At 38.6% G+C, this 13,549-nt stretch overlaps 1 protein-coding gene across 1 annotated transcript; it reads right to left on the bottom strand.

The window, feature by feature from the left end:
- Positions 1-1,965: 1,965 nt before the first annotated feature.
- LOC134792772 (uncharacterized) lies at positions 1,966-10,099 on the bottom strand. Its single transcript, XM_063764106.1, has 3 exons — positions 9,475-10,099; positions 2,915-3,124; positions 1,966-2,174 (listed from the first exon to the last, which is right to left on the bottom strand). Exons 1-3 carry the CDS (start codon positions 9,901-9,903, stop codon positions 2,046-2,048), a joined length of 768 nt encoding a protein of 255 aa, XP_063620176.1. The 5' UTR covers positions 9,904-10,099; the 3' UTR covers positions 1,966-2,045.
- Between the last annotated feature and the right edge of the window lie 3,450 nt (positions 10,100-13,549).

The raw sequence follows: 13,549 nt of genomic DNA, 5'->3' as shown, positions 1-13,549 counted from the left end.
GCGTCCGACAAGTCATTTTCTATGACGGCTGATCGGTGATCACGTGGTGCTTTCCATAGAAAACGAAGTTCCATGAAGCTCCGGCCCGGCCACGGCCCGGTCTAACGTGAGTCGTCCTTAAGAAGAAATGCTGTACCTGCGAAATAATATAGGTAAATATTAGATACTAAAGGTGGGTACACTATTTCTTACCGTAAACAATAATACTTAGGTACTAAAATATTTACATTATAATGAGTATAACTATATTATAAAACATGAATATTAGGTATCATAATATACGGAATACGCTACCTATGAATATGATATATGTACCTAGTAATCCAATGTAGAAGATGGCAAGAAAAGGGAAAACGGCACAGAGTTTATATAAATAAATTAACGTGTTTCAAGTTTGACAGGTTAAGTGACTCTGCTGTCTTGCGCGGGTGTACGGAGCGGGTAAAGGCTTATTGAAAAATAGTATGAGCAACGTTTATTGGCGCGGACGCCTGCGATTAGAGATGGGTAGTGAGTAAATACTCACGGGTAAATACCGAGTAAATACTCAGTATTTACTCAATTTACACGTATTTACTCGTTTATACCCAAATTGGTGGGTATAAACTATTTAGAGTGCTGAAAGGGCCATACAAATTTGAAATATAGGTGTATTTTGTAAGCCGCTACTGGATTAAGTACTCAAAATTCTATGAAATGTATTTTTAAAAGGGGCACTCCATACATGTAACTAATTGTCACAAAAAAAAATTCAGAAACCACCAACGTGTTGCACATCATTAAATGGGTCTTTAAAAATAACGGGAATGTTTCTAAGAACATTTTTGGATAAATTGAATATTTTTGGAAAAAAACCGTTTCGAAAGGCCAAAATAATGTTTATCTCTCTATAACTTTAGAACCAAAGTTCAGAAAAATTATGAAAGCATATCGAGTGATAAGCCGTATAATAGAGTACAAAAAACAATATTTGGAACATCATCGGTTGAGCCATTTTTGAGTTATCTTTAAAAAAACCCTTAATAAAAGGTCGTAAGTGCCGCGTAAATACGCACTTTTGCGCGACATGCAGTTATCCATAACATCGATAGAATTTAAGTACCGTATTTTTAAAGTAAGTACCTTCTTAATTAAAACAAAATTGTTAACTATGCATTATCACAATTTGCCTCTCACTGATAATTGCCTTTTTTTCCAAAATTAAGCGTCCTCAATGTTTTTTTATTTTATAGATATTGTTAATATACGTTAGCACTCTTCCATAAAAGACAATTTTGTTCTTACATCTCACTTTTTGAATATTTTATAAGCATTCGTTTTTACCCACCTAAATGAGTAAATACGGGTATTTATCGGGTACATTGAGTAAATACCGAGTAAATACTCAGTATTTACTCACCCTACCCATCTCTACCTGCGATTGATTTTACCCGCGGTGGTAGTACCCGTTCTGTGCACCCGCGCAAGCCAGCGGAGGCAATAACGGCAGTGGTATTTTCCCCCACAGAAAGTTAGGGCTTGTGCACAAATCATCACGGGAGGGGGGTATAAGGAGACCTCACGTGTATTTTTCTAGAGTGAACGAAACTAAGAAAAAAAACCTACCACTCTGCACTTCAAAATAGCGAGTCTATTTAACGAAAATAGAAAAATAAACAAGATTTTCTATATACAATACTTTTTATCTTAAAATTAAGTCGAATGAAAAAATTTCAAAAAAATACACGTGAGGTTGTGTGGGGGAGGGGTAGCCAAAAACCTCACCAAATATCACCAAGGGGGAGGGGGGTCAAAAAGTAGCCGAAAACACCTCGCGTGATTTGTGCACAACCCCTTAGGATAAATGTACCTTTGGTGGATATGCCTCTGAACCTCCCCTTTTATTCTACCATTCTTTCCATGGAGGATATTCAATTGCATATCACAAATCACAACACATTTGAAAGTCCTTAGATTTAGACCTATTCCAGCCACTTAAGGATATCTATAATCTATCTCGCTCGCTACGCGTTCATATCGGGCGAGGGCGAGCGAGACGAACAGCGCTAGGGGCCGTTGCCGTCCTCTTCTTCACCGATCTGAAGAATGGCTTTCTGTATGATGCGCTTGAGTTTCTTGCGCGCGTCGTCTGAGCGGAGCGTGCGCAGTTCTGAGGCTACGAAGTCGCCGAAAATCTGGAGGAGAAAATTAAGTATTGGCAGTGCTATTTAATTTCTATTTTTGAGCTGAAAATGGGAGAGTGGAGAGGAGACATGTTAGGCTTCCCTACAGTCAATGGAGCTGGTTGGCTTTTGGGGCTGGTGGTCTGGAATTGCCTCGGAGATAAGAAACTAAGGCCTAGAATCTCTGCGGGATTGGAAGGTCAGATGGTAGTCCTTTTTAAAAGAACAAGTGCCCTAGCTTCGTAAGTCCCCGCGTACTTGACAAGTACAAATGAACTTATATAGAAATAAAAGAAAGTTGCGCAAAAATTGGATTGGGTCTTACCAGGCTAGACAAGATTTTGGTTGACAAAGCGGGACCATAATAAGCTCTTTTGGGATGGGGAGGAGGACTGCAAAGAAACGTTACATAAGAGAAGTGTATAATCCATCATTGTGGAGATGTTTCGGGTGGTACTGGACAGTAGGAGTTACATGATGTAGGATCTGACCTGGCATTCATCAACGTTCATCTGTGCCGTGTTCTCTGGTTACGTGAGAGGAATGGCCTTTTTACAGCTAAAAAGCGGACCCATACACTACTCCAAAGAAGATGAGGAGAAAAACTACAAAGAACCGTTGCAGGACCGGTATTTATACAGATCCTTTGGGAGGTCTTTGTCTTCGTGATTAAGGACCTGGCATTCATTTATACTTAGAAAGAGTAGGACGATAGTCGGTAGCACGTGTGAGAGAAAGACTAAAATGCTGACCTGGCATTCATCAGCCCCCATCCCTGGTCGCAGCCTGGGCGCCGGCTCCTCCGGCCACATGAGGGGGTTGGCGCTGGGCGGCAGGGGCGGGGGGGCTGACGCCGCTACCCTGGTGGGTTTGGGGGCTTCAGTGGGGCTGGAGGTCTTGATGGAGTTGGCTCGGAGTGCAGCTCCGAATTCCATCTCCTCTTCAGCTTGGAATTCTGCCAGCTATGGAAACAGCTTTAATTTTTTAAGGTATTGTTGAAAATCAAACCTCGTTATCAATGTTGAAATTCATTGAAAATTACTGTTGGCAAAACTATGTAGTAGGGAATCCTCACTTTACCGTTGGTGCCCAACTTTGCCTACGTAAAATATTAAAACAACAATTTCACCAAGAAATATAATATCCATTAATTTTACAATAAATAAAGCTGCGTCAAAATAGTTATAAGATAGTGACGTACTATCCGGCCGGATACCGGATATAACATAATAACATGATAAAACTCGTTTCGAACCTAGAAATGAGTCCGCGCGAACGTTCACTTCGTAACAGGTCAAAACCCTGCGACGCGCACCTGATAAACCCAAATGTTCAACCGGCCGAATATTCCGGTCTGGACGAATATCCGGTATCCGGCCAAACAACTATCCGTTGCATCTCTAGTGCTAATCACCAAGATAATCGTCAAGGTCATATCAAAACCAGTTCAAAAGCGTAACAGGTTGATCAATCTGAATCTGGCTGCTGGACGTTCTAGAGGAAAACAGCCAATAAGGCCTACCGCGAACTACGTTCGACGTGTTGCCTCCCTGTCACACTTATGTACGAATCTACAAGTGCGACACAGAGGCAACACGTCGAACGTGGTTCGCGGTAGGCCCTCTGACAGTCTCCTGATATACGTAATTACCAGTGGGAAACACTCCTGACTTGACTCGGGCAAACTCGGCTCCGATCGGCTCAGCATTGCTCCGAGCAATTATTAGGGTTGACACAACTTGACATCCCTGTGCATGACCACAGATAAGATAAGTACTTGAATTTTGACAACTCTAAATAGTCGAAAGGGATAGTGCCATAAGTTAGAAAGAGATATCATGATTCGACCCTGAATCGCTGTCAAACTTCGGTTTTGTAGTACCTACGGTTCTGTACGGTAGTACTTATTCTGTGGTATTATCTACTGTTTTATATCGCTGTCAGACAGCCGTATTCGAACAATGATATACGTCAAATACTAGATATTGAAACGATATGGATTGGATATGTCAGTGTCAAACAAGTGTCAAAATTGACGTTTCTTCAAACAAAAACGTCACATTTGACACAGACATATCTAATCCATATCGTTTCAATATCTAGTATTTGATTTATCTCATTGTTAGAATACGGCTGTGATTCATTAATTGGCTCAAAGCAAAGGGAACGTACAAAGGATTCAATTTGTCCATAAACAGTCCTTATTACAAGACCATAAATGTCAACGGGTGACAGTACACTAACCGGATCGCCAACTTTGTTTACACTCGACTTTTTACTGAATTTAAACTCTATTCTATTAAGGTAAGGTTGAGTTTGGCTTGGAGTGTTTAATAAATTTGTTTACACTCGACTTTTTAGTGAATTTGAACTGTATTCGATTGAGTTAAGGTTGAGTTTGGCTTGGAGTGTTTAATATTACCCTCTTTAATTTGGTTACGGTCGAGTGTCGGAGATAAATGGAAATTTATTTTGTCGAGCGAACCCATACAACCATTTCCAGTCGCCGTTACGACGCGGTGTTGACACATCTTGTGTCGACACCGTCTGTTTCGGTCACAATTCCAGTCGCAGAGTCGTCGCCGTGTCGACACAGTTACCAGAAATGGGGAAGGGTCGACACATGACACAAAGTGACATAAAGTGTGGTCGCCGTGTGCACACATTGTTTCGGGTTTGCGACTACTTTATGCCAAAATCATTCGTTCATTCGTTCATTTTGTTCCTGTCAAATGGAAACTGTCAGATGGAAAAATACTTAAATAAAAATAAGTGACATTAATACGCCATCTCTAAAACGGATTACAAGACGTAATTATATATTGTTTGCATTTATATTACAATATGACTTAAATTATTATGGGGAATTAAACTGCTCGAGTGATTTGATAAACTAAGTGTAATATAATCAACGCGCCACCACATTGTTTTAGTTTAGCCGGAAATGAAATTGTTTACTTCTCAGTGCCTGTGTTCATAACTATATTATTTGAAGCATTTTTAGTACTTCGATGCGTATACTATACTTAAATAACAGAAATAACGCTTTACATACTACGAAACTTGTTAATTATGATGTATAAATATGGTTTAAGGCTGAGAAATATTGCAGTCACAAAGTAGTTGCAATGTTTCGACTTTGTGTCGACTCTGTGTTGACACATGACACGCGCTGTCAAAAGTAATAACAAAGTTACTGGTATGTTACTGGATTTGCAAAATGGCTCCTTGTGTTGATTTGTTTTCAGATTTTCTCAAAGTGTAAAAATGCCGTGGTCAGAGATGGGCTATAATCGATTAACTGTTTATTCGACTAATTAATGGAATAAAAAAAGTTAATTCTCAAATTTTAATCGCGATTAGTTTAGTCGACCTAACATAGATTGAAATTGAATTAATCTGAATATTAATCGAATAAATTATCGATTAAATCTCGATTGAAAGTTGACAGGGGGCCATTTTTGTACGTAAAAATAATAGAAATGTCTTGCATGCAGATGGTAGCAAAACACTTTGTCATAAAAGTCGAGATGGGTGTCGATATATAGGTTTTAGGGAGTGCCGATTTCGAAAATAATGACCATTTTGGAATCCGAAATGGCGGCCATGCACTGTGTCATAAAAGTCGTTTTATACGTTTTAGGGGGCCCCAATTTTGAAAATGATGACCATTTTGGAATCCAAAATGGCGGCCATGCACTATGCCATAAAAGTCGTCATGGGTGTCGTTTTATAGGTTTTAGGGGGCGCAGATTTCGAAAATGATAACCATTTTGGATTCCAAGATGGCGGCCATGCACTATGTCATAAAAGTCGTCATGGATGTCGTTTTATAGGTTTTAGGGGGCCCCGATTTAGAAAATGATGACCATTTTGAAATCCAAAATGGCGGCCATGCACTATGTCATAAAAGTCGTCATGGGTGTCGTTTTATAGGTTTTGGGGGGCGCAGATTTAGAAAATGATAACCATTTTGGATTCCAAAATGGCGGCCATGCACTATGTCATAAAAGTCGTCATGGGTGTAGTTTTATAGGTTTTAGGGGGCGCAGATTTCGAAAATGATGACCATTTTGGATTCCAAGATGGCGGCCATGCACTATGTCATAAAAGTCGTCATGTATGTCGTTTTATAGGTTTTAGGGGGCCCCGATTTCGAAAATGATGACCATTTTGGAATCCAAAATGGCGGCCATGCACTATGTCATAAAAGTCGTCATGGGTGTCGTTTTATAGGTTTTGGGGGGCGCAGATTTCGAAAATGATAACATTTTCAATTTAAAAATGGCGGCAATGCACTATGTCATAAAAGTCGTCATGGATATCGTTTTATAGGTTTTAGGGGGCGCAGATTTCGAAAATGATGACTATTTTGGATTCCAAGATGGCGGCCATGCACTATGTCATAAAAGTCGTCATGGATGTCGTTTTATAGGTTTTAGGGGGCGCAGATTTCGAAAATGATGACTATTTTGGATTCCACTTTTATGACAAAATACGTAGCCGCCATCTTGGATTATAAAATGATCATCGTTTTCGAATTCTGCACTCCCTAAAACCTATAAATCGACATCCGTGACGACGCAAGTTATCTTTATTTTCAGATCTAACAAATTGCTACAGAATACAAAGGACAAAAAAGAAGCGAGGAGGTAATGAAACAAGCAAAAATACAGATGATTCCTCGACGCAATTGGGTGATTCTTAAATTGTGTCCAGATTTTTTTTGTCATAAAAGTTTATATTTTTCACATATTACTCTCACAAGTTCCGTGACATTTCGACCTTGTAATTTTTTAAGTAAATGTTTTTGTTTATCTATGAGCATCTCACTAGAATAGTATAATCAAGGTATGTTTATATTTGATGAATGAAATAGTAACGCAAAAAAAAAAATATATTTGTGTCTTATATTCCTGCCGAAGACTTTTATTTTACCTTTTCCTTCTACACAAGTTTGGCCAAGTAATAAGAATTTAGGGCTCTCAATTTTATTTTGACTTCTACAACAGTAAAGCTACGAGGCCATGTTTTGGTATCGTTTTCGTATAAATTCGCAGTACCAAATTTAGTTAAGGTATCACATTGACACCATTCCGAAGTAAAAACATATAAACTTATTAAAATACTTTCTTTTAAACTCCTCTTCACGCTTAAACTGCTGAACAGTTTTAATTTAAATTTGGTACACATATATTTTGAGTCCCGAGACAGGATATAATAAGTTATCTCAAAAATCATCCTTTAAAGGTGTGAAATGAGGTGTAGGGGGGAATTCAGAATTGACTTCTTGAAGTTAATACTGTTTAAGTTTAGGTTTGAAGTCATGTTTTTTCATCATTTTTAACTAAATCAAAGATGTAGACCATCCCAAATTTCATATAAATCGGTTCAGCGGTTATTGATTTCCCGTACAAATTTCCACGCCACTTTTCACACCTTCAAAAGATGATTTTGGTTATAAGATCTATCCTATGTCCTGTTCCGGGACGCAAACTATTTATATACCAAATTTCAACGAAATCGGTTCAGCGGTTAAGCGTCAAGAAGAGTTTCAAAAAAACCGGCCAAGTGCGAGTCGGACTCGCGTATTAAGGGTTCCGTACATTAAGTCCGACTCGCGCTTGACTGCACATTTCTAATAGGTTTTCCTGTCATCTACAGGTAAAGAACTATTTTGTGTATTCAGACGGACATACATACAGACGCACGAGTGATCCTATAAGGGTTCCGTTTTTTCCTTTTGAGGTACGGAACCCTAAAAAGATTTATTTTTATTTTGTGGAATGGTGTCAATGTGATATCTTAAATGGATTCAGCACCCCAGATTTATACGAAAACGATACCAAACACGGCCTAGCACCTTCACTGATATAGATATATCAAGATAAAATTTAGAGCCCTAAATAAACTTTCAAGAGCGGATATCTCAAAAACTATTCAACATATCGAAAAAATTGACTGAATAAACTTGTAACAAATTAAATTAACTTTCATTTTGTATAAGTGGCCATGTCGCTGAGATGCATAGTTTCCGAGATATAATCGAAAAACGGGAAAATGGGACCTTCAAAGCCCCCTCTCTCCCCCCCGCTCAAGGGCTACGGCCGGGGACTTTTGATATGTTCACCTCCTAACTTGTCAAACCGAGTTACGGAGTCAAAAATTGTGTTCCGAGCATTTCCCTCTACAACTTTTGGAGCATTCGTTGCCTGACCTAAGTAGCTTATTGAATTTCTTTAAAAACTTTTCTGTAAAAGGTTGACGGGTGTTGGGTGTTTATATGGTTTCGGTCGATTATTATCATTTGCATTGCCCATGATGACTTACTAGAATTACGAGCACACGAGACACTAATAGTAGTTTGACAAACCTTGGTTTTCAAGAGGTATTTTATATTGACATTTGCTGTCACAAATTTGCTGTCAGATTTAGTCGCAAACCGCACGCAAAGTGCACACAAATGTGTCGACACCTTGTTACGGAAAAGTGTAGACACGGCGACGACACTTTGTTTCGAAACAATTCTAGACACATTGTGTGGACTCTGTTACGACACATCTGACATTTAGTTACCACTTTGTGATTCTGCGACTGGAATGGTTATATGGGAAGATGCTTGCGAGGTATTAGAGTGCTTGTAATAATTTTTAATTTAAATGAAATTTTATAAATGGGTTAAAAAAAAAACCTAATCCTTAACACTAAATGATTATCTGCGATCAACTGAAATGTTATCTTATCTTATGGCTCCTCTACACGATGCGCCAACGTCGGCCAATCCTAGGGACGCAGCTATGCGGTAGAATGAGATAGCAATATCACTTGCTCCCTCTAACGCATAAATGTGTCCCTTGGATTGGCCGACGTTGGCCCATCGTGTAGAGGAGCCATTATATAACTGAATCAAATGAAACCAAAGGAAGAATAAGTACTTAGTAGGCAGTTATCAAGAAGTGGGGTGTCGACTGTCGAGTAATTGAAGTAATAATAGCTAATTTTGCGTAATTAATTGTTAGTTCAAACAAATTGTCCTGGAGGCAAATTCAGATTCAAACTGTTATGGTTTTGATATGACCATAACGATCGTCAAAGTCTAGGTCACTAGCGCGCATCTCACTATCACTTCATTTTTCATGCAGTGATATTTAAAGTCGAATTAAATTAAAATCAAAACGGTAACAAAATTGTTATAACTGAATCGAGCCCATGATCTTTCTGCCTTAACCTTTGCTTGAAATAACTACCTCCGCTAAAACTCAAAGTTCATACGCCGTCAAAACAAAAGAGAAAAACATACAAACATACTTACCGCTAGATTGACTCCATCCACATCGAGGGGGTTGGGGGGCGAACGCAAAAAGCAAAGGGCATCGAAGTACTCCCACCCACTCGCTGCCGCCCCGCGCTCCTCGCCGCACTGCCGCCGCTTAATCTTCCGCAACTCATTGTTAAACTGCGTCCTCAAGTTGTGTATTTTCCTACTTATCTCCTCGACCGACGTTCCAAACATAAGCGCTAAGTACTGAAGCTTCGCCTGCCGCGCCGCTCTATCCTTATTCATAGGGTGCCTCGCGTCCCACAACTCCTTACAATCCCTTTCCATAGTATCAATCAACTTCACAGTGTTCTCTGAGCTCCATTGCAAACGTGTATCCATCTTCGAGTTCGTGTAACTCTCGTTATCCGAATCCGGCTCCAATTTGAAGAACGTATCACCGGAATCCGAATTGGAATCCATTGCGTTCGATAATGACGTTGAACAGTGGATAGCGCTCTAGCGAGACTGCTGGCGGGGGCCGAGAGCGGTGTCTAGAGGGCCGGCAACGTCGCTAGAGCGAGCGACGTTGCCAGACCGCGGCCGCGCGCGGGGCGAGCGGCCGTGCTAAAACGGCTAAAGAGTTAACCACATTAGCAGTTCATGATTTACAATTATTAAAATGCGTTCAGTAACCAAGATGACATTCTAATTTTAAATTTTGTGCCTTAGCTACCTTAAGGTTCAATTTAAAATAATTTGACCAAGTCAGTTAAAGCAGTTTGGTTTTGATAAGGGGTTATTAGCGGCCGTATTAACAAAGGAGCATCGGAATGGTTAGTCCGCTCTGTTTAAAGTCGGTTATGCAAACATGAGTAATGAATGACGCTTGTTTTCAAACTTGTGAAGGAATGTGAGGCAGTAAATGTAGGTAACTGAAGTTGTGTTGTACCTATTGAACATCAACTAATCACTCGCCACTTACTTATTGTAGTCAACATTATATGTACAGAATGGAAATCTGTCGTCCCTGGGTCAACATAAAACATTTACCTTATTTTGAAAAGTTATCATGTCAAATGTGCAATTGTCAAATAGTCCTAAATAAAATAAAATATTAAGAAAATAATTCTCAATAACTTAACTACATATATGTTTTGTAAAGTCAGTTTTGCACAGTTGTAGATAAACTGGTATTTCTCTATTAAATTTTATAATACTTTAGTTATTATTTAATTTTATTGAGCAAATGTATAGGTACTATTTATGCAAATAAATTTTACTAGTCTAGGCACATTTTGTAAAGATATGACAACAATATTTATTGGCCTGGAGATGGAGGTTTTCTATCGCAAAATAAACTTAATAAACATAACTTATCAGTAAAAGGTAAGTAGGTAATAAAGAAATACAATTTACTTGATAAATTACAAACAATTTTGTAACAGCTAATGTAACACATAGTTTGCAAGTCCCATTGTGTAAGTACCTACGCATTTTAGTAACAAAATATTTGGTTAATGTTATGCAAACATTTATTTCAGATACGCAACTTTAAGATACGTCAATTAATAGATCTAGAAATGATATGTATTAGATATGTCAGTGTGAAATGTGACGTTTCTTCAAACAAAAACCGGCCCGATTCAAACTTTATGATACGTCAGTTAATAGATCTAGAAACGATATGGATTAGATATATCAGTGTCAAATGTGACGTTTCTTCAAACTTAAACGTCACTTTTGACACTGACACTACGTCACTTTTGACACTGACACATGTGACAAACAAAAATATCAAAATGTATTTATAAGTAGCTTAATCATCTCTTAATGGATCCTATTATTGTTGGTATTATTGATAATGCTCACAAAACTAAATAAAATGGGGGCTATTAACTATCGAAGCGGCCCCTATATTGGTGGTGTCGATATATGGGCGATTGAGTGAGAGAGATGTTATCGTTCGTGACTTATTATGAGCTTTTGTCAGGGGTGATAGAAAGGTGCAACCGGTTCACACGTCTTTTTATCAGAAGGTTTATGGTACAGTGTGCGTCAATATTAGCGCATAAGACTACGCGTAAAAAGTATCATTATGTCGTAACAACATTTCATATATACTTAAAAGTGTCATTCTATAGAACTTGCTAACTATGTAAACAAACGGCCATATTGAAATTGTCAAAGAATGATGAATTTACTAGTGACTTTTGTGTACATAGTTAGCAAGTTACATAGAATGACACTTTACCTAAATATCTAGGTGTAACTGGTGTAAGTATGTAAAACAACAGACAACATACACATTTTTATTATTTTGTTTTCTACTCGCAATTGTCAATGAAATCGCTAGAAAATAACAGTTGTTTTTGTCATGTAAGCTGTGTTTCCTTACTTTTGGTCTGGGGTTTACCTACGTTTGGCCTCTAGTTCTTGCCCACCCGGAAAATTAAAAGGTTCCGATTAATAATATGTACTACAAATATGACTAAAAATACTTATGATTAATAGAAATGCACGAATAGCATATTTCGAATGTCATTCGAAAATTCGAAAATTCACATGACATTCGAAATATGCTATTCGTACCTAATAGATACCTATACTAGATAATCATTCTAATAAACACTGATTTCAAAATGTGACACCTACACCTACCTATGATGACAAAATAAGAAATTATTGATTGATTGTGGACTTATCAATTTTAAAAATCTGCATATTCCTCTAAATATTAGGATACGGTCAGATATTTTTCTGGTCGAACAGGAAGTCTATGCGAATAACGAAAATATGATTCTCTCTAGGTACGGAATGAAATTCAATGCCACATGGTTTAGTAAAGCGTCCAAGTGAAAAAAGGCATCACACAACTTCTTAATTAGAAAAAAGAAAAGAGAGGAGATCGTACTCCCATCTTCCATTCCGGCAACGCACTTGCAACCCCTCTGGTGTTGCAGATGTCCATGGACAACGGTATTTGCTTACCATCAGGCGATTAGTCAGCGCGTTTGCGTCCTATGTCATAAAAATACCGGTCAAGTGCGAGTCGGATTCGCGATCTAAGGGTTCCGTACATTACTCAATTTTTAACAATGTTATTTTTATGTGGAACGTGAATGAAATGTCTTTAAAAAACCCGTAGGGGTTGAATCAAAACTACGTACTGCAGTCAAGCGTGAGTCGGACTCACGCTTGACTGCACATTTCTAATAGGTTTTCCTGTAATTTATTATAGACCCAGTTGTATCGGAGATAAAGGGTGGGGGGAATGGTCGGACAGACAAACAGACGCACGAGTGATCCTATAAGGATCAACCCCCCTCCCCCCATAAATCGTCTTACGTATTAAATCAATGGCGCCATACGGAAAACTAGTTTTAAATAGGGAAACCCTGTTTTCACCAAAAATGGGTTTTTACGGTAAAATTAAAAAAATTTAAGATTTCATATTTTTAGGGTTCCGTACCCAAAGGGTAAAACGGGACCCTATTACTAAGACTTCGCTGTCCGTCCGTCCGTCCGTCCGTCCGTCCGTCCGTCCGTCTGTCACCAGGCTGTATCTCACGAACCGTGATAGCTAGACAGTTGAAATTTTCACAGATGATGTATTTCTGTTGCCGCTATAACAACAAATACTAAAAACAGAATAAAATAAAGATTTAAATGGGGCTCCCATACAACAAACGTGATTTTTGACCAAAGTTAAGCAACGTCGGGAGTGGTCAGTACTTGGATGGGTGACCGTTTTTTTTTTGCTTTTTTTTTTGTTTTTATATGGTACGGAACCCTTCGTGCGCGAGTCCGACTCGCACTTGCCCGAATTTTTTTATTGTTGTTTAGAATCTTGACCATATTGGTAGCCGTTATAGGCATCAGCACACTGTATCCTTTGTTCTTAACGACACACAACAGGCAATTAGCGGCGATCCCGACCTGCCCCAATTGGTTAATAAATAAACAATGGGGTGGCCTCCCCCTACAATACAAATGTTGTAGTTGGCTTGTTTGCTTATAGGAAATTCCATTTTTGGGACTGCGTAGAATTTATTGATTTGGTTATGATTTTTTATTTTTCGGGTTCCGTACGTCATAAGGAATAAACGGAACCCTTATAGGATCACTC

The sequence above is a fragment of the Cydia splendana genome, chromosome 8 (assembly GCF_910591565.1).
Source record: "Cydia splendana chromosome 8, ilCydSple1.2, whole genome shotgun sequence".
Classification (NCBI taxonomy): Eukaryota; Metazoa; Arthropoda; class Insecta; order Lepidoptera; family Tortricidae; genus Cydia; species Cydia splendana.
This window is presented reverse-complemented; position numbering and strand designations above follow the sequence as displayed.